At 49.4% G+C, this 20,337-nt stretch overlaps 9 protein-coding genes across 9 annotated transcripts; 3 read left to right on the top strand and 6 right to left on the bottom strand.

Annotated features, from left to right (window-relative positions):
• Nucleotides 1-1,097: 1,097 nt before the first annotated feature.
• On the top strand, nt 1,098-2,548 carry BP5553_09658 (uncharacterized protein; the record flags this gene model as incomplete). Its single annotated transcript, XM_032018281.1, has 4 exons — nt 1,098-1,145; nt 1,437-1,455; nt 1,575-1,894; nt 2,066-2,548. The coding sequence occupies 4 exons, from the start codon at nt 1,098-1,100 to the stop codon at nt 2,546-2,548; spliced, it is 870 nt and encodes a 289-aa protein (XP_031865580.1).
• Nucleotides 2,549-2,924: 376 nt separating this feature from the next.
• On the bottom strand, nt 2,925-5,389 carry BP5553_09657 (Uncharacterized protein; the record flags this gene model as incomplete). The annotated part of the gene is made up of 4 exons (XM_032018280.1): nt 2,925-2,954; nt 3,032-4,764; nt 4,821-5,141; nt 5,209-5,389. The coding sequence occupies 4 exons, from the start codon at nt 5,387-5,389 to the stop codon at nt 2,925-2,927; spliced, it is 2,265 nt and encodes a 754-aa protein (XP_031865579.1).
• A 424-nt stretch (nt 5,390-5,813) lies between these two features.
• BP5553_09656 (Uncharacterized protein) lies at nt 5,814-6,243 on the bottom strand (the record flags this gene model as incomplete). The annotated part of the gene is made up of 5 exons (XM_032018279.1): nt 5,814-5,842; nt 5,894-5,978; nt 6,035-6,079; nt 6,135-6,191; nt 6,241-6,243. The coding sequence occupies 5 exons, from the start codon at nt 6,241-6,243 to the stop codon at nt 5,814-5,816; spliced, it is 219 nt and encodes a 72-aa protein (XP_031865578.1).
• Nucleotides 6,244-6,466: 223 nt separating this feature from the next.
• BP5553_09655 (uncharacterized protein) lies at nt 6,467-7,447 on the top strand (the record flags this gene model as incomplete). The annotated part of the gene is made up of 2 exons (XM_032018278.1): nt 6,467-6,999; nt 7,057-7,447. The coding sequence occupies 2 exons, from the start codon at nt 6,467-6,469 to the stop codon at nt 7,445-7,447; spliced, it is 924 nt and encodes a 307-aa protein (XP_031865577.1).
• Nucleotides 7,448-8,529: 1,082 nt separating this feature from the next.
• On the bottom strand, nt 8,530-8,886 carry BP5553_09654 (uncharacterized protein; the record flags this gene model as incomplete). Its single annotated transcript, XM_032018277.1, has 1 exon — nt 8,530-8,886. The coding sequence occupies one exon, from the start codon at nt 8,884-8,886 to the stop codon at nt 8,530-8,532; it is 357 nt and encodes a 118-aa protein (XP_031865576.1).
• Nucleotides 8,887-9,415: 529 nt separating this feature from the next.
• Nucleotides 9,416-10,354, bottom strand: BP5553_09653 (uncharacterized protein; the record flags this gene model as incomplete). The annotated part of the gene is made up of 5 exons (XM_032018276.1): nt 9,416-9,550; nt 9,642-9,779; nt 9,890-9,966; nt 10,044-10,059; nt 10,118-10,354. 5 exons carry the CDS (start codon nt 10,352-10,354, stop codon nt 9,416-9,418), a joined length of 603 nt encoding a protein of 200 aa, XP_031865575.1.
• Nucleotides 10,355-12,667: 2,313 nt separating this feature from the next.
• On the top strand, nt 12,668-15,275 carry BP5553_09652 (uncharacterized protein; the record flags this gene model as incomplete). The annotated part of the gene is made up of 2 exons (XM_032018275.1): nt 12,668-13,837; nt 13,896-15,275. 2 exons carry the CDS (start codon nt 12,668-12,670, stop codon nt 15,273-15,275), a joined length of 2,550 nt encoding a protein of 849 aa, XP_031865574.1.
• A 1,364-nt stretch (nt 15,276-16,639) lies between these two features.
• BP5553_09651 (uncharacterized protein) lies at nt 16,640-17,105 on the bottom strand (the record flags this gene model as incomplete). The annotated part of the gene is made up of 2 exons (XM_032018274.1): nt 16,640-17,021; nt 17,095-17,105. 2 exons carry the CDS (start codon nt 17,103-17,105, stop codon nt 16,640-16,642), a joined length of 393 nt encoding a protein of 130 aa, XP_031865573.1.
• Nucleotides 17,106-18,006: 901 nt separating this feature from the next.
• Nucleotides 18,007-19,456, bottom strand: BP5553_09650 (uncharacterized protein; the record flags this gene model as incomplete). Its single annotated transcript, XM_032018273.1, has 4 exons — nt 18,007-18,516; nt 19,021-19,122; nt 19,170-19,189; nt 19,243-19,456. 4 exons carry the CDS (start codon nt 19,454-19,456, stop codon nt 18,007-18,009), a joined length of 846 nt encoding a protein of 281 aa, XP_031865572.1.
• Nucleotides 19,457-20,337: the final 881 nt, after the last annotated feature.

Below are 20,337 nucleotides of genomic sequence, written 5' to 3'. Positions count from 1 at the left end.
TGTGTCTACAGTACGAAACATACCCGCTTATTCATGGTCAATTGATTCTTCCTCCACCTCCACCACCACCACCGTTCCCCGGGGGTTCGGAGTTAAGATATAAGATATGTAGCGACTCAGCCGGAGCACGTCAGCTTTTCCCTTCCTTCCACCTTCCAATATGCCGCGGACAAAACAACCCAGGAAAAAGGGGGGGCGTTTGTTATTAGTCATGGCCGGCATAAGGCAGGCCGTGTGATGTAATGGGTGAGGATGACTTACTAATTAGTAATATGGCAATCTGTGGATCCCGGACGGGGACGGGGACGTGGTTTCGGCCGACAAAGGGGAGGGATACGTAATCACTGCCCGTTACGAGACAGAGATAGACGGCTACAGAGTACAGTAGCTAAAAATAATAACGATTCGGGCTACGTCGTATATCTTATCCACGCAATCTTGAGGCAAACTCAAGGTACCGTACATGCTGTACCAAGTACTGTACGAGCAGGAAATACGTACTTATACCATCTTGGATTAAAGCCGAGGTCAGGTGGCTGGAAGGACGATGCGTAAGCAGCTGTTGGGCGCCGGCGCGGAGGATTGCGGTTATTACTAAGATAACATACCGACCAGCACTACCTGGGAACACATTTAGGTAGCAGTCCACAGGGCAACAACACCTTCCATAAGACTTCTTTCGTCGGGATATACTTGTTTATAGTTATTTATACATTATACGATATTTTAACTCGCCCAGCCAGATATCGCGGACTCTACGTGGTTACACGATTAATCAGCCGAGGGTCTCCTGTCAGCGTGTCACGCCTTGGCCCCACACTTCCCCCGAGGGTCACGTGCATCGTCGGCCGGCATTCCTCCCGACCGTCATTCATTCATTCAAGTCTCCAAAAGATCTCCAAAGGGAGATTATTGGATCATTAAGTCCAAGCCAGGTACAAACAAGACGCGCGAGACAGACACAGAAACGTACCTTACCTGGCATCACGAAAGAGACTCTCGAGGCCCTTATAATATATCGGCCGGCATTCGATCGATTCGGCCATTGTCGCAAAGTCCCCATCCTCACCACCACCACCACCGCTTCCACACAAAGGATGCAGTCGCTCGCGCCTGCGCCCATGCCTCAAAGCATGCAGACTCAGGTACTTACTTGCTTTCCACTACTCCCACTACTGCTTGGCCTTGTTGCTGCTTTGCTTACTTGCTTGCGCGACCCAACCCTCCTCTGCTTGTCCCCAAACGTGGTGCCCCAACCTCTCTGCTCCATCAGCATCAGCCGGGAGTGGAGAGCGCAGCGCAAAATGGAGTATAATCTGCATTTTGGGCGTGGAACATATCCTTCTTCTACCCTCCCCCCCATATCTCTCTCTCGAGTAACGAGACACAGACACACATATCCAGACTGACCAAAGCTGACTACTCTGACCGCGCAGGACATGAGCGCAGACAATGGTAATATCCCTCCCCCGAGCGCGCTGTTGCCGGCAGCGCTCGCCATCCGCCCACGACTAATCATCATCCCCTCGTATTGCTGGTGTATCCTGCTGACATGATATTGGCGCATCCTCTAGACTTAAGAGCCCAGCTTGCCGCTGTCATCAGCACCTCCCAGCAGCAGCAGCAACCTCAGCAGCCCCAGCAACCACAGCGCCCACACCAGCAGCGTCCTGGACCTCCCCATGGCTACAGCGACGTCCCGGCATCGAGCAGCGCAAGCCCCCAGAATCACAATATCGATCCTGCCATCGGAGGCGGAGGGCCTCCAGGAGGCATGATGAGCTCTGGCGCGGCGGGTGACAGTGGTGGCGATGACAGTATGGGCGATGGTCGTAAGGGCGGGAAGCGCGAGCTTTCGCAATCGAAGCGCGCAGCGCAGAATCGCGCAGCTCAGGTACGTTCTTTTTTTTCGTGTCGTTGTCCGCGATGTTTATGTGAAGAGGAGGATCGTTTAAAAACAAGAAAAAGTTCTTGAGGTGCAAACTGGTGTCTTGTTGCTTTGTCAATTCTCATGTCATCCATCCACCACAAACCCTCCTGACTGAAGGCTTACGTAACCTCCCAGCGCGCTTTTCGACAACGGAAAGAAGGATATATCAAGAAACTCGAGGAGCAAGTTCGAGAAATGCATGCGCTGGAAGAGAACTACAAGGCCATCCAAGGGGAGAACTACTCGTTGCGCGAATACATCATCCACCTGCAATCCCGGCTCCTCGAGTCCCAGGGCGAATACCCGCAACCACCACCCAACGTCAACCTCTCACATCCGCACCATCCTCCACGTCAACACCCCGAGCAACATGTGCAACATCATGCTGGCGGTGGAGGCGCCCCCGTTGCTGCTATGGCGCCGATGAATCCGCTGAATCCATCCGCGGCGAGGAACCTCGCTGCGGCGGGGCTGAGTAACACGGCGAAACATCCCCAAGAGGAGTATGAGCGCAAGGCGCATACTAAAGATGTCGCTGGCGAGGAGCCCGCCGATGAGGAGATCATCCGCTCTCAGCTACAATCTCCTCATGGCTTACCTGCTCCTGTGCCCATGTAAAATCGCTGTGCTATCACTTGTTTTAACCTTCTGGAGTTGAGGGGCGCAGGTGGATTTCGGGGCGTTACAAGTATTCAGCTCACTCAGCAGACCGTTCCTCGATCGGCCTTTCGGAGAGCATAGGTCAGGAACTGTGTGGGAATGGCGTTGGCAGTTACTTTTTTTTTGCTTTGCCTGTTTTTGTTTTTGAGGCGAGAGTACTCCGTAGTTACTTGTTCTCTTAAGGCAATCTATAGGGATCAAGTACGATTCTTACTAGCACGGTAACATCAGAGTACCCATGCATTTGCAAATCCATATTATTGTCGCCCTTTTAGGAACATCTAATAGTGCGCCTAGTGACCTTAAAACCGCAACCTGTTTAGTTTTTCCCCATTCACGAATAAGCATTTCCCAGATTATGTTCCTATTAGAAAGATTAGCTCTTCTCTCCTCACTCTCCCTCAACGTACTGCACCACGAATTAAAGAAAGAAAGACGTACCTTAAAATACTCCGCTCCTTTCTCCAGATACTCCTCTCTCGTAACCCTCGCGCTCTTCCACCCTGACCCTCCCCCAACCCACTTCGCCGCCCCTCTCCAAGCATCCAGCACCGGATCCTTCGCCCTCCTCACAGCAATCTCAGCCCCAGCAGGTAGCTGAGCCCTCAGCCCCTCTCTAATCCTCTCATCAAAATTGGGCAGCATTGAATAGCCGCCCGTCAGGAAGATGTCCTTCAGGAAATCACTAGGTGCGGCTGCTGAAGGAAGGTTACCGAGGCGGTGCGTGAGTATATCTGCAGCGATATCAATGATTCCCGCCTGGTCTAGCCCCGCTATACTGGGCTGAAAGATGACTTCTGGGACACGGATGCGTTCCACGTTGAGATGAATCTGATGGGCTTCAGCCTGGCTCTTTGGATCGAAAGGTCGCGGGCCCCTAAGGAATGCATGGATGAGGCTTTTCGTCCAATCCGTCTGCGCATCGAGTGTATGCTGGTCCGTAAAATCCGGATCGTATTTCAGCAGGTCGCCTTCGAGATTCTTCAACGTAGTTCCCAGATCCTCCTCTTCCTCGTCATCGCTCCCTTCGCCTGTGGCGATCTGACGATATACACCCCAATCATCATCGTTTGCACCAAAAGTATCGTCGTCTCCTCCTCTCCGTCGCTTTTTCGTAGGGGTGTCAGATGCGAGGTTCGCGATTGACTTCATGCGCATTTGACTCGCCAGTGACTTTCTATTCCCTAGATCAGCCTTCAAGCGCTCTCGGTCCTTTATCTTCTGGATCAGATCCAAGCGTGCCACTCGACGCTCTTCAAGCCAGGCTTCCAAGTGATTTTCCCTCTTCTCATCGTCAAGTCGTTGCTCCTCTGCAATCCTTGCTTTCTCGCGCTCCTTTTCCGCCTTTGCCCGTGCGCGCGCTTCATTGTTGGATTTCATGAGACGCTGATGCCGTTTCTGTTTTATACCGGCTTCGTCAAGCTGATCATCGGGGGTTTCGAGCAGGCTGTAATCCGGCTCCTCCACTTCTTCTTCGATTTCAGGACCGCCGACATCCTTAGTACGCGCTTTGCGGATAGATTTATCCAGCTCTTTAATGGTCTTTTCGAGGGCGGCTTCGTCTTTGAAATCTTCCGCGTCGAGGATGCGTTTTATTTCTTTCTTGCTCTGGTCGGCAAGGCGGGATTGGAGATCGCGGTAGTAGTCCAGCTCCTGCTCCTTGCGGATCAGCTTATCAAGACGCATCTTTGCTGCTTGTTCCTGTAGGCGTCTTCCACTCTCCTTGCGCTTTTCTGCTATGCGGGCAAGTTCTTCTTCGCTCTTTTGTATGATGACCTCTTCGGTATACGGGTACTGTATGACATGGTCTCGGTCCTCGAGACCTGTCCAATCGAGATACGTACTCAATTCTTGCTCGTAATTTTTGGACAGATAGCAATGCTCTCGCACCATGTATTCCGTCTGAGATGCGTTGATTTTCCCGGGGTATGTTGGATACTTTAGACGGATGAGTTTCAACAAATACTCGGCGCTTTGCGAGCCTCCCCAATTCAATCGCGCGGCCTGGGTTAGAATTCCTTTGGAGTTCAATACGGGAATGAGGTGGGTTGAGCTATGTGAGGAGGACACCACAAGGCCAGTCTTGCCGTCGTTGTAATCGTATGAGAATAGGGAGTCGATTCCGTAGGCCAGGGAGGGCGCTTGATAACATTCGAAAATGATCTCTGTCATAGCTATAGTCCACCATTAGCAAAAGCCTTAGAAGGACGAGGATGAATGGGCATGTTACATTTCCGCGAATAGGCCAAGTTAGCCACAGTCTCCGTCATGACAATCGGCATATCAACAGCTCCATTCGCCCCGTCGACACCCAACTTAATAAACGTGTAATCAAGTAGCTGCTCCATGACATCCCAGTTACTAACAATTCCACTGCCGGCTTCAAACGCATTTCTCATGTGTCCTCGGGCTGTAGTGTCGGCATAGACATCCTCGCCGACAAAAGAATAGGTCTTTCCTATTTTGCGGTCTCGGTATTTGGAAAAGATAGGGGTGATGTTCAATCGAGGGTTATCTTCGAAGGACCACCCTGCTCTGGTGGCTGAGGAGCCTACATGTTCAATCGTGATCAGCGACGGAGTACTTCATAGGAAGTTGGTGGGTGGGAGAAATGCTACCATTGTCTATCACAATCGCTGCGCCTTCCGGGCCGCGGGATACTGCTTCTGCATACCCATCCGGCTGGGGCTTCTGGAATCGCTCGAAATGGGTTTCTCGAGGGGTGTAGAGCTTAGGTGGTGGGATTGTGTTTTCTGATTCTGGGGCTTGGGCAGCCGGTTCTGTCGCTGAAGGAGCCATCTTCTTCAGCTTGCTTGTAGGGCGGGGGATGGGCGCTTGTTAGGACATCGCAGAGACTGAATGGCGATTTGAAATATAGCCTCGACTCGACTTTTCGAGCAAATGTTGGGATGGGAATTCGGTTTGCGAGTAATGGCGGCCAAAGTCTCGCGGTCGTCGATTGTCGATTTGGCGAATCTCGCGAGGCTGGGCCGGGTGCTTGACAAGGCTGGCCATGCAGCGAAGGCGCTGGTCGAGAGCATGAATGTCAAAGTGTATATATGCCATGTGTGAATAGGGTACATATTTATCAATTTATTTCATCGGATATTGAATTTTTATCATTTATCATTCCTACATTAGACAGCCTGTTTGTCCAAGAACCTCCAACTCCCGAATCCCAGACGGGATCGTCCTAATGCTTCTCTCCATAGCCTAGCTCCCATCACGACGGGTCTTTGAGGTTGTCGGTTGCTATCCATACATCAGTTGCATATCTTGAAGTATTTGTAAGTGGTCCTTTACCTTCTAGATGGAAGAGGACATTGGACTGGTAATTCTTGAACATTTGCGCCACCAGCTCCACGTTCATATTCTGGATGTTGATATCCTATAAATTAAATTAGTACAGCTACCTGGGTAGAATTATCAGACAATATTATCAACCTGGAGATTCTTATTCAGGACCATAATAGCTTCATTGAGCTTCTCCTGTGTTGGAATTAGCTGAATGTTCTGTCCAGTTCGGTTATGTTTACACACTCACCACGTTCGTGATAATGCGTGAGAGCAGGAGATTCTGCTGATGCTCATGGGGGCTTTCCTATTTAGCTTATTAGTAGTAATAACTAAATAATGACGCCCTTACTCACCATGACTATCTGTCTGTGTTCATTTGACCAAACCGTGATCCGGTATTAACGCGTCAAGGTAGGGAACGACGACGGCGATTTTGACGCCCAATCTCGCCAAGCACTCCGATTGGAACTTCAAGGGAGCTTCAACTCCAAAGTAGCTCACTACGCATCGAACAACTCTTCTCACAACTCAGCGTATCTCTTCATCGCATTTTCCCACGCCCAAAATCCCGAATACATCATGGCGCCAGCAACTCCAGATGCGGAGGCTCATCAGAAGCTCATCGATCAACTCGACATCCACGCCATCCACCGGCCCTTCCGTAACCCTCACTGGAAGCCCAACCAACGTCGCAATAAGAACATCAAAACAATCCTCGGCGACGCCGTCCGAAAGGAAGCCTCGATAATGGCCACGCAAGAAAATAGCGGTGCTGCAACCCCCCTCCCCGACGATTCAAGCGCCGTCTCTACAGGCGGCGATACCACGCCTGCATCCACCACCAGCTCGACACTACAGCCCAACCTAGCTCAAGCATCGAGGAACCTGTCCAAGCTAGTTTTAGAGAGGAATATGCGGACCAGTGGGTTCTCCATGGCACCAAATGCTACGTATACGAATATTGAGGCTGCACCTTCTTTTGCGCATCCTAAGCACTACTGTGATCTTACGGGTCTACCGGCGCCGTACACGGATCCAAAGACCAGGCTGAGATATCATAACAAGGAGGTTTTTGGGGTGATTAGAACGTTGGGGCAAGGTGTTGCGGAGCAGTATTTGGAGGCGAGGGGAGCACATACAGTGCTGAAATGATGGGTTGGGAAGAATAGGTATTTCTGGGCAGTCCGGAAGGCATTCAACGACATATACATCGGCATTTTGGCTCGCATATGCATCATTATGGGATTTGGGATCAAGGCAGAGAACGATGGTCTTGAATGGATAGGATATGGTTCTATAATGCCACCTCGGGGCCAGGCCCTGGGTGCAACTGGATATGTCTGTCCCCAGGAAGACATTCTACCAGAAGCTCGCATTATTGGGCATCAGCAGCAGAAACTGGATGGATTCGGGATGTCCGACCGACAAAGTCAAGCTCACTCCACCCACCATTGGCCTTTCGACCAATGGTTCAAGAAGGCGCTCCGGCTTAATCGCGATCAAGGTTATCTTTTATATGCCTTGAAGATGACAGGGTACCGAGAACATATGGGGGAATAGACTCAGTTACCAGAACATATAGCTCTGGTCGTCATGGCAATTAATCCGTAGAGAGTATTTGAAAACAATCCACTTCCTCCCTCAAAATGTGAAGAATTAAAGTGATTCGTGCTGGTGAAATTTGAGTGACCAGCAGATACAAACCTTAGCAGGAGTAGCGGAAGAATAGTTGGGTACTCCACAGGCCATTGAAGTACTCCAATGCATATACATGCTGTACATATATGCGTGATAGCTGTATGAAGTGTGTGTGTACATGTTTAGGTTGAGGGACGATGATGCTTTTGTACGAAGCCGAGAGGCAGAAAATTAACGAAGCGACGAAAGCAAAATCGCGAAAACGCAGAGACCGCCAACAAAAGGGTTTGGCGCGTGTTGGGAGGATCCCTGCCGCCTGCAGCGCGTTCGCAAATATTCAGCAAGGCCAGCTGTTATCGCAAACCTCCTTACGCAAATAATTACGATACAGTCCCACGAAGCAAGAAACCCCGACCACATCCCTAGCCGTTACGATTTATTGCGCACACGAACAATCCCCTCTGATACCCGTGGAACTCCTCTCTTTTCGTTAACTCTATTGTGGAAGACACCAAGGAAATCAAGTCAAAATGCCCTCAATGTGGTTATCGGATTCGCAAAGTATGTTCCTTGTGCATTTACTGTCTTTTCAATGTTATGCATATGGTTGTAGTGCGACTTGGAGCATGTTACAATGAGTACGAGCAGGGCAAAGCACAACAGAGCAATCGGCGAGAGAAGCAAACACAGACGGAATGAATAGACTAACAATGTCGTCCTCTAGAAATCGGAGTAGCGTTCTGCTCAGGCGGTAGGTACCTAGGCACTGTAACCAGACGCTTCGGCGCCGTAGGCCAGCGCTGATTATTTGGTGCGCACAACAGGCGGGCTCTTCCTTATAGGAGGGGTGTTCTTGTTCTTCGATAGAGCTATGTATGTGCCCTCCGCTCCCTCCTTATTCTCTCCCGAAGCTAATATACTATTCCCTAGGCTCGCAATGGGGAATGTAACATCTCTCCTCTCCCTCCTTCCACAGAAATATGTCCTCTAACAGCCGCCCCCAACTAATAGATCCTGTTCCTCATCGGTCTCACCATAATAATCGGGCCCCAAAAAACTGCCCTCTTCTTCGCCCGTCGCCAGAAACTCAAAGGAACGGCTGCCTTCTTCGCCGGGCTCTTGTTGATCCTACTACGTTGGCCATTGATTGGGTTTCTTGTCGAACTATACGGGATTTTTATACTGTTTGGCGACTTTTTAGGGACGATTGCTGGGTTTGCGAGGAATGTGCCGGTTGTGGGCCCGTGGATCGGCGTCGCGGTTGATCGGTTGGGTGTCGGGGTTGGAAACTCAGAGTTACCTGTGTGAAGGGGACGATGGGGGAGTGTAAATGGGGTAGATGGGAAAGGAAGGGGGTTCATTGTGAATATTTATGTGGTTTGTTTGGGAAGCGAGAGAGCTGGAATGATACCTGAGTGATATGTGTCCGATAAGGTGTACTATATGGGATCATGGAGTAGGCGTTTAGGATTTGTTAGAGGGTGGGTGGGACTAGCAGATATAGAGCTAAGCAGAGCTCAGGCTTCTTGCTTGACCCATAACCATCAGATAATAGACTTATGATCATGAGCCAAAGATTCTCAGACAGCCAGCTCCCAGCTCTATCATAGAACTAGTCACAAGGGAATCATGGAGGTGCACCCAGCAGATATAAGAGAAGTCATCAATTCATCCACCTATGCAAACCCATTCTACCCTCCCCTTTTGGCATCTCCGCAAAGCTATCCACATCCCCCGGAGATCCGCCCCCGCCGAGCGATTAATCAATAAAGATACCATCTTAGTATCCGCCCATGCATGCCAAAGAAAGTTGCCCTATGCGTTTATGCATCATGCTGCCCCAGAACACTGCCATGTCCCTCCCATCATTCCATGTGTATCGTCTTTGTACTAGTAGCCTGTGCTGATGAGGTAATCTGCCAGTTGTTCAACAGTCGTCGCGCAGTTCCCGGCGATCATGCCGTCTTTGTAGTGAGCGATGAGGATGGCTTGGGTGGTCTTCACGATAACGATGCCTTCTCTACCCTGTACTCCACGCATTAGCATGACTGCTGTGACGATACAACTTTGGGGGAATAGCTCAAAGTCATCACAGGAAGTGCATCGGCTGGCATACCTTTCTAGCATAGAGACTCCGGTCCTCTGCCTTTGTGAGGACAAATCTCTCGCCTGCCACATGAATTCCATTTGCATATAGCTCGTCTGTCTTTCCGCTCAACCCCGCAATAATCTCCTTTGTCTCAGTCGGAGAAATCTATGGGGAGGTCAGCCTTTCCACTGTCCATGCCACATATTTGTTCTGTCTCCGGTATTTGCCCACGAGGGAAACGGGCGGGGGGATGAAGACACAGATCCAGAACATACGGTGAAGCCGGCGCTGGTAGCCCAAACGCTATCACCAGCAGCACTGATGATGGCTCCCTTGTCCACATGGCCACTGCCTATTAAGCTAAAAGTCTGTCAGCTTCATCCTATCCTATCCGGCATTGTAGAGGCTCGAAATGCAAGTGAGATGTACCTAGAATCAACATATGCTATTATGTCCAAGTCAGCTCAGTCGGCGGAGGGGTAATTGTTTTTGGGATCACGCACCCTGCCAAGACATCTTCGAATCTGTGAGCGCACAAGCTGGTGAGAAGAAACAAACGCAGGGCTGTTTGTGGGCGGGTTGGATAGAACCGTAATGCTCGGATCAATAAGGGTCTGATGGTAGAGTGTTGGATGTTGAACGGTGTCGTAGTAGATGGTGCTGGGATGGATGGTTTTCGCCTGTGCCAAAGAACTCCAGCACAGTCCGAGTAAGCGAGGATGGTGGGGGTTGGTTGACATGGTGACATGGCCACTATCACAGCTACGAAGAATAGAAAACAAAGCATAATGGATATACTCGAGTAATATGCTTCAACTTCTACAAGGTATAAATAACTGCTACAACGGCTTCAGCGGCTCCGACGGCTTCCACTGCCTCAAGATCTTGTAGCTTTTGTTCGAGCAGTCCACTTGAAGTGTCAAGCAGATTGCGCAGTGGTACAGTGTGCAGAGTTATATATTATGAAGACAACTATCTATCCATGTGATACGCAGAATCACGTTCTCTATTACCTACTACCCGGCTTGACATCTCTTGTGCATTTATCATTCTATGCAAGGCTGCGTCAGATAAGTTTGTGCGCTCTTCCTCTTGTTGCATAATTGTTCTCGAAGCACTCCTTGTCAGGGACATGTTGACATCTCGAGGATGAAGACGGATCTGGTCAATCGAAACTGGGGGTTGCCATCGTGCTGCTTCCTTTCGTCCATGCCATGCCACCGGGCTCGGATCATAACCAAATGGCTGTTCCAAAAGTAGGATTGAAGCCGTCAAAAGAATCAGCAACCAGGAGCGAAACTCTACTCAGTCGGATGCTTATCACTTGAACTAATCTACATTCCCGCTTTCCCATTGCCGATTCCCGATTCCAAATCAATACGGAAGTGCGGATGTCTTCGTTAACGCAATGCGGAGATTGGGTGCGGCGAATAGGTTAGGGGAAATTTGAAGGATGTGAAGATTTGAAGATATACTCAACTACTCCGTCGAAGCAAACAATCAAGATATCCACGAGTACCGAAAGATCGCCTTCGATTCCCAGGGACTCCCCTAAGATCCCCTTTCCATTATAAACCTGCCTCCAGCTTGCCGATCGCGCGGTTTCATCGGCTCTGGTTTTCCGGCCTCAAACATGCCAAAGAGGATGTGAAACCAACGCCATCAACCACAGAATCAAGTCACATAATCAGACGATGCGGGGTGGGTATTCTGCGTCGTCGACTGACAGCAACAGCCAGTTTGGAGTTGACGGAAAAACTTGCAACATGGCTTGCTAGCAGCCTCTACGAGTCTAGTTCGTACGTAAGGCATGTCAAGACAGGACGGTTGTATACTTTTGCCAGGGACGACAGCAATCTTGGATGAGTAGCAAGACGCTTCACGGCAATTAGAAGCCCGATCTACCCCAGAGAGAGATGAGATAGCGACGGTATCGACGGGGTTCACCCTAGCCATCTTCCGCCGCCATTATTGTGTTGTTTTGCTAGGCAAATACCTAATGGCCAGGTATTATTCTTGCCAAGGGACAGCTTGAGTCTGGAGAATGGTGTGACTCTCGAGACTTTGCAAGCATTGACCGCAACTACAAATCGCGGCACGGCATTGCTCGTCTGATCACTCTGTTGATGGTGGACTTTCTACGGAGGATTGTTGACAGTTGACATCTCACTTCGGCGGCGAAGAAAGGGGCCAAGTCCTTGTGTTTCATCCCACTATTGCGCAGGGTTTCGATGCCAGTTGACGATACACCGTGCAAACTTAATCGCTGACCAACACCAAGCGACAACACATCCCTCGGCCAGGCCAAACAACATTGCGAATTTAGATCGCAATAGCCTCAACATCCAACCATTTTCCCAAAACCGAAGCCGGAGTGGGGGATAAGCAGCCACTTCATCTTCCGTCCGTCGTTCTCATCCTCCAAATGCCCTCTCCGACCCAAGAAGTGGCAGACGCGCCGCGCCCAACGCCTCAGAGTCTTGCTTGTTGGCGGCAATTCTGGCTGATCTCATCATAGATGAGAGCGTGTCTGGCCCCTGTAATAGGGTCGTAATAAGATTAATGCGGGCTTCTCAGGCCTTCGCAACCCATGCCCCATTCGCACAACTCTCTTGTGCAGCCTCGGGGCTCTTTCAGAACCCGCCGCAGATAACTCCTCTTCTCCACAGCATGTCGACTTAATCCCTGCGAGCGATCAAGCCTCCCTTCCACTTGCAATCAAAGTCGTGGAGGTCTCATCCGATCAATCTCGAACAAACCATGTTGTTGTGCAGGGCTGAGGGCTGGCCTCCTGGCCTGGGAAGATAAGGTATTTCCTTGCCAGCGCGCCCTTTTTTATTTCTCTACTCTACCGCTCTTTACTCTCTTTTTTACACTCCTTCTAAGGGTTTCCTGGTGAACCTGTCCACTCCTTTGAACACTTCAGTACTCGTTGTCCGGAGACTTAATGAGCATAAACCTATCCACCAGCCGTTTCATGTCCATTTTCAGCTAGACGCATATATTCAGATCTACCAATAACGCCTCGGCCAACGTCTTCGCCGGGCAAAGCAATGGCGAGAACCGTTACTACTCAGACTCTTTCGGGGAGGGCCAGATTAGTAGGGGTTGCGAAAGTTCGAGACACCGATTTTCCTCGTGCGCCAGATCATGTCACAGATGCTGCACGGGCCAAGGCCATCGACATAAGCAACCCATGGAGGTTTGGATTTGGCGATCCTGAGCGTGGAGGCGAGAGCCCAGAGAGACCTAAAACCTCTGCGGGCCCGACGGCTCATTCTTCAGTTAGGAAGGACGCCGAGAAGAGGGAGACAAAGGACGATCTTTATTTCAATGCTCTCTCTGCTCATGGCACAGCGACGACCTTCTATAATTTCCCCCTCCCAGGATCTCTGCCAGCGTCAGATCCCCCTCCCAGGGAGCTTCCATTATTACCACCCCGAAGTACTTCTCTAGGACGTCGAACACCTCCTACCAGAGGTCCATCGCCCAACCCCAACTTAGTTCAGGCAGCACCACCAGATATCCCAGATTCCAAGATGGAGATCGGAATGGCTTTGGGAAGCCCCTCGCACCAACCTACGGATTGGCATCCACAACATACGACCGAGTCAATCGAGCGGATGGTATCTCCCGATGTGATGGATGATTCCATGGGCGGTCTAGTCGCTCCGGTAAAGCCAAAGGCGAGTAAATGGAAATTTTTAGGAGGATTGTTTGGAGGCAAGAAGCACGCTGAGGCTCATCCACAACCATTCTACCAACTCCAGCCCGAGAATGGACAGGAGTACACAGCAACGGTAACCACCGGGGCAGAAGTCCACCTTCCCGCTCCTAAAAACGAAGATCCATCAAGTGAGAAGCGTCCGAAGTCTCGTGGCCGCACACGGACCATATCTACGCGGAAAGCAAAGACTCCCAAGCCAGATATCAAGAGAGCCAACACCATGCCCAATCGTGTGGATGCTCAAGAAAATTGGCAACGCGGGACTCCGACCCCAGAGATTACACTAGATGGTCACTCGATAGAAAGCCACCAATCTAGCAAGAATTATACAGGTCAAATGCTAGATGTCGATATTCCCACTACGCAAATGGAGCGATACAGCGTCATGTTTGGAAGCGTGCTCCAAAAGTCTGCTAATACATCGCCGTCGTTACTCGCAAGGCGGCAGGCTACACTTGACAAACTCAAAACCGTCAATGAAGCTCTTGCTTTGAAGGTTAGCCCTCATGTCCACTGGGCTCCTTCGAATAACTTGTTCTAATAGCACATGACAGGAGAAAGAATTACATGACAAGGAGAGGCAGTTCATGCCCCGAAGAGCGACCTCGCCCCAACCTAGTAAAAGCCCAGGCTTTTCTCTATTTCCTACTACGCCATCTTTACATGTACCTAGGGATTCCTCGCCGTCAAGAACTCGCCAAACTACCCTTCAACGCTCAAATACTTCCCCAGCTGCACTCTCGCCATCTCGGCCTTCATTCGCGCCTAGCTCAGATAATAAAGCCCACGCTACTCTGGTCTCTATGCCCTCTGGCCCCAAGGCTAACCTTGGGTATCGCCAAAATGGTACCAAGCCAAACAACAGCCCGGAAAAACAAGGAGGATCGAGCCAGAATACCAGCCACTCATTAGCCGTGCCAAAGCTGAAGGAAGTTGATCGTAGCTGGTCTCCGGACCACTCACACCTAGTCCTAGACTCGCCTGGAAGTGATATATACGGTGATACAGAAGATGAATTTACACTAAGCCCAGCACCGGTGAGGTCTTATGACCCCGCGCCCATGAAGCCCAAGCTAGTGGAACCAGCATGGGAGATCATCAACAAGCCCAGCGAGCATCAACAAGCACCACCAACAACCGCGTCCTCTGCATCAGGCTCTGATCATTCGACTTCAGCCTCAACCTCATCCACTTCTGCGTCAAGCGTCTCCACAGCTGAAACCTCTCACCTGGTATCTTCTATCGACAAGCCAAGTACACCCCCACATCCCACCGCAAGCAACAGTCGCGTTAAGGCAGCGCAATCCCGATCCCGCAGCAAGAGCAGTCCTTCACAGACATCAATTGCATCCATTGCTTCTAACGCAGTTGAAGAACGTCTCAGAACTGCAGCAGACATCTCCATCGCCCGTCAAATATCGGTCTCTAGACAACAATGCCAACTGCTAGTCCCAATCAACAAGTCCAAAACTTCATCTAACAATAACCCGAACAAAAAGTTCAACCAGAACTTCCCCAGTCCTGCTGCGAGCGTCAACAAAATGGCGAGCCCACTCTGTGCCGTTGCAGTCGCCGCCTCAGAGGAGCGAGGTCGGGAAGGCAAGGGAGCCGACGACAGAGCTACCAGTCCACTGGTCGATCAAAAAGTAAACCTCGTCGATTCCGTGAAGCCCAGCACACCAACCTTGGTTGTTGTGCCTGGACCGGACAGAAACGAGATGACGAAAGCATGGGGCGGGGCGACTGCCGTGCATGGCGCACCTGTCGGGCTTGCTGAGCGGAGGAAGGCTAAGGGCGCCCCCATAATGGGAGAGATAAAAGTTGGGTTGGCGGTTAGTAGGACACGAGCCGATACGCACACGACGCAGACGAAGGAGCGCCACCGGAAGAGTGAGAGAGCCGTAGTAGAGAGGGTGAGTATTGCCTCGAATTAGGAGGGCCTTGGTCGGCCGGATTGGAGTTTTTTTCTTAGCATAGGAGCGGGTAATACATACTCTGGCAGTATATCCATACTCGAGGGCAGGGCGTTACAAGATGGGCTCTTGGTTAGGTTTGCGTTGAGCGGGGATATTCAATCCCCAGGGTATTGCTCCGGTTATTTTCTTCCTTGGGCGCTGTGTGAAAGGAGTAAATCGTTTGGATGATACCAATGAAATTTTGGCGTTAAAAGAATGTCAAATAAATTGTTCCCTGCTTCATGTCAACCTAGATATACTCCTAATAGCTTTGATTATCAGCTTAATAGGGTATACAGGTCAAGATGCTGCTTAATGGATGTCATTCTCTACTATAAAACACCTGAAAGACCTCGAGAGAAGCTATATTCCTTAAGATCAAGATCATTAACTACATGTTCTGGTGAAGAGCCAAACTCAGCGTTTTGAAGACTTGCCATCCGACTCGATAGATGCTCTCCAAGATGCTACTTCCTTCCCCCATATTAAGATCTACGTTCTAGCCGACCGTGGAATGTCTTCGAGGATGCGTTCGGGCAAAAGCCATTCCTCATGCTTACGTACGACGACATTCGAGCCTACGTCAACTCTAGCAGTGAGAGCAATGCCCTCTTTACGGAATTGGTAGGAATGAGGTCATGGTGGAAGTCTGTAGAGTGGGTTATTGGACACGGAACAGGAAAATCGTGTGGTGAGGGCTATAGGAATATGTCTTTTGAAATGGTCAATCACATCTTTAAATTTGAATTTGAATTTGATAAAGAATTAAAAAAATCAGTGTAGATTGGGATTGTTATTTGAATTGCTGATCTAAATTAAAAAAAACCCCTCGGCGTGTAGTTTGCTTTGTATACGTGTCAATTGGAGTATAATTCTTGATGTGCTGACCAGTCTCTTCCACCTTCAATCCGATCTCCCCTAGGATTATTTCGCGGGTATAGGAGCCTACACGGCAATTTCCACTTCAAGAATGGGCAAAATAGGGGAACTAATTCGGCCAGTTCCGATACGACAACACCACGGCATCGCACCTTTGTATCAACTAGTAAAGGAAATATGAATTTGGGATGTGTTTTTGACTGGTATGTGCAGTGGCAGTAAACATTAGCATAGCTCCACTTTCAAACAGTGGAGTCCAGCAAAGGACAATATTATTTCTCTTGAGGTTTTCCAGTGCATCTTCAAATACATCCTAGTTCAACTACTTTACTTTACATTTAGATATGCACTTTATTGTGACCAGGATTTCCAAGCAGCTGGTAGCTGTATTTTTACTCTGAAACACTGGTATACAAGTTTTCGACTATTACCAAAACGCCAAAGCACCCGCACATTCCTATTAACTACATCAATCCAATCGTAACATCACCCTTCACCCGGGCGTAGAGGTCTACCTCGACTTCTAGATCGAGCTCAATCTTGATCTTTAGAGCGCTTTTTTCAGCCCCTTCCTTCGCCGGCCTATCTTTGATCCTCGACTGCCTGATAGCTCCGTTCGCGCCGCCCAAATTTCCCGTGACTCGCTCTTCCCGTTGAGGCATGGCAACTTGGTTGTTTGCGGGTGCATAATCTTCAACAGGTGCAGGCTGGTGCTGCGTCCGATCAATTGTTTTTTGTCCTTTGGCCTGGCTACTTCTGAGAGGGTTGCTTTTGTTGTTGGCAGAGTCGGATTCGGATTGATACACATCGTTGTTCTCTCCATCAGAGTCGACTTCTCTATCTGGACTGTGTGGAAATGATCCTAGGTAAGCATTGGAATTCAACAGGAGCGGAAGTTACGAAAAAGATGGTCAAGTACCCGTCAGACATTGTGAATGAATTTTATTGGACTAAAGTTGAGTTAGGCGTTGAAGATGTAGGCTTTAGCTGGAACTGCGTTGTATGTTGTTTAAAGCTTGTATAAACCGTTTAATAATATTTAACATGATCGACACATGGCATTCATACGACGTACTTGTATATACGTTTAATTGTGGAGGATATAAGTCTGGATGACGTAGGCGATCCAGGTTGTGGTCGGAACTTGGCCTTCGTAACTTTCCGGTGTGGCGCTTACATCGCAATACAAGTAATCCCTCCCTTGATGACGTTAAAGGTGGCTCCAAACCGCTGGAATGCTTGGTTATCAGTATGCGGGGTGCGATAAGTAGTAGGGTTATCCTATTATCTGCCTGTGGACCTGTCTATCTTACTCGTTTCACACCCGTGGTTTGCGTTGTTCTCATCCAGTAAACCCTGAGGATGATCAACACGCGTCATAACCCTTTTGGCATGGATTCGACTACAGTGGAATATGGGCCTGACCGCGATTTTCTATCTCTAGGGTATCTAGCTATGACCAGGCGGCTTGGGCATGCTTATCCATTAATTCTCAAGGTCAAATGTGAATTACGTCAAGGAGAGCAACAAGTAGCACAAGAATAGCATCTGTCTTGTCCTACTTCCATGATGATAAGCAACCCCCATTCCGTCCAAGGGATTTAAAACTCCTAGCAGATGGTGTGAGAAATAGCGAGTATAGATTTTCCCTCTGGCTGTATAAGGAGTGTCATACCGTGCAACCGTGTGTATCAAAATCTGGAGTCGTACCTGCTGCACGGCCGTTGCGGCTAGTTTTTGAGAAAGACCTCTGGTACCAGTAGGCAGTGAAGCCTCTCGGTTGGAAATCTATATCTTCCAAAGTCTAAGCTTTTAAACAATGCATTTTCATCTAACTACCATCGTAATAACTCCTCCCCCCAATATCGTTCGCCTCCACCTCCACCCTCACAGTTTGCAGAATCTTCCCCTCCTCCAACTCCCTATCCTGGCCTTTTCTCCGCCCAGGACTACTAATATGGACGAGAAGTTCCGCCGTTCTTGGAGTCATCTGCCAACTCTCCAACTCATGAACGGTTCTTGCGGATCCCTTATCACCAACAGAGTCATGCCATATAGAATCATGGTTGAGATGTGTGGTGCGGAAGGTAGAGGATGCGGAATCGAGTTGAGGGATGGCGGTTGAGTTTTTGAATGGGGTGAAGCCTAAGATGGAGAGTTGAGGGAGTTGGGAACGCATGACTGTGAAGAACATGGGTATTGTAGGGAGGCATGTGCAGATTAGTCCGAGAGAGACTTCTGCGATGCCGCAAAGGCCTGGTGCGATAATTGCCCGGGTTTGGTCTTTGGTTTCGAAAAGTATGATTATGTAGACGAGCCGTCCGATTGAGGCACAACAAACCTGAGGAACACCTGTTAGTATCTAATGCCGTCTAAACGGGGGTAACCGGGGGGGTTTCACAATTAACCCAGTCGCAAAAGCAGCAGAAACTTGTATTTTCTGCTTTATCGATATCTGTAGTTTCCATATTGCAAATATTGGCAGAACCAGTACCCCAAAGTCCGAAAACACGTTGACTGCTCCTGAAGCGACAAAGGTAGCCGGGAGGTCAAAACAACGCCCCTTGGTGATGAGCTTGTTCCAAGCCATTTCTCGCGGATTGCAGGAAAATATCTGGAAGAAAGTGACCACGATATAAAATATTAGGTGTGCCGAGAAGACAATGCTTATTCCTATAAACATGCCCATATTGTTTCGGCGGTTGGGTACGAATATTCGTAGATATTGTAGTAATAGCGAGAATTTTACCATGAAGATGACTGGGCCATATAATATTTGTACAACGTTTGACCACTACCGTAGACTTAGCTGATTGCGATGATCTGAGATTCCGGAGGGACAAACATAGAGCATTTCGAAGAAATCTCTTAATCGAGTATTCCACTGATGTGCCCCTCCATGCCGCGCAGCGATTAAGTTTGGAGCACACCAACCAATGAACATGGCCTAGAAACGTTTAGCAGCCGCATCATGACAAGTAATGAGTTGCCTACCCAGGCTAGAGCAGCAGTATCTATATATCATGTTAGCATAGGGTGTCATTGCGCTGACGACTTGTAGACATACAATCTTCCCAGTATAGTGGCCGCGCTATACGCCGTTGCGTATATATTCGCATTGCGAGAGCAAGAGTCGAGAAGGATATTGCCAAAGCGACAGTTGGAACCGCATAAACAGACAGTGTATCTGGATGATCAAAATTTGGGGTCACCCCGGGCGGAGGGTGTAGCGCTGGCCCGTTCATGAGCGCTTCATACTCGGCTGGCGATATATTTTCCATGGTCGCCAGTGATACAAAACCACGCTTAGAACACCAGCCTCTAGGAGAAAGAGACTAGAAACCAAGGCCACAATAATAAATAGGTGGTTTGAGTACCTAGCGGCTTACTGAAAACATGGCGAATGCCATCCTATAAGGGTACTGGCCTTAGACATAGCGGTTACATCTTGCAGTAAGGTCACAACCTTTGTTGCAGCAAAAACTGGCGCACTGGATAAATATGTTGGGTTTCAGGGACAAGATAATAATACATGGTCGTTCGTATTCGACCGAAAAGGCTGTTGCAAGCTACATCAAGTAGGTGCCAAATCGCAATGCCAGATTTCCTGCATGGAAGGATCGTGGATCCTGCGTGGCCGGCAGGCCATCCATGTGTCTCTCAGACTTTGTCTGCTTCGGCAGCAGCCTTTATCCTGTCGAATCCTTGTATTACACCAAAACACCTGCAGTTTACACCCAGTTTACCTACCTAGGTACTGATAAACGCAAAGATGTTTGGTGATGGCTGGATGATATTGCACGAGGAATCCTCCTAGAAACTCTCGGGCATCCCCGTGGTTGTAGAGAACAAGAAACTCGCCTGATTCGCGGCAAACATAAAATCAGACTCATATATCTGACTTGGATTTGAGTTATTATTGAACGAGACTACTCATTCTGTATTTAGCTTTGGATAACTTCTGGTTCGTCCGTTTTGAGGTCGTGGGATTGATTGTCCCTCTTCCTATAGGAATTCCGAGCCACTGGGCCTGGGCTATGTACTGTAAGATCTTGCGAGGGGAACCATAGGACCACACTTGTCGCGCCGCACAATGTTACCATCCGTACCCAGGTAAGGGTCCGTACCGCCCGTCACTAGGCAGTCGCAAATACTTGACAAC

Source organism: Venustampulla echinocandica, assembly GCF_003357145.1.
Source record: "Venustampulla echinocandica strain BP 5553 chromosome Unknown scaffold_11, whole genome shotgun sequence".
NCBI classification, from domain to species: Eukaryota; Fungi; Ascomycota; class Leotiomycetes; order Helotiales; family Pleuroascaceae; genus Venustampulla; species Venustampulla echinocandica.
This window is presented reverse-complemented; position numbering and strand designations above follow the sequence as displayed.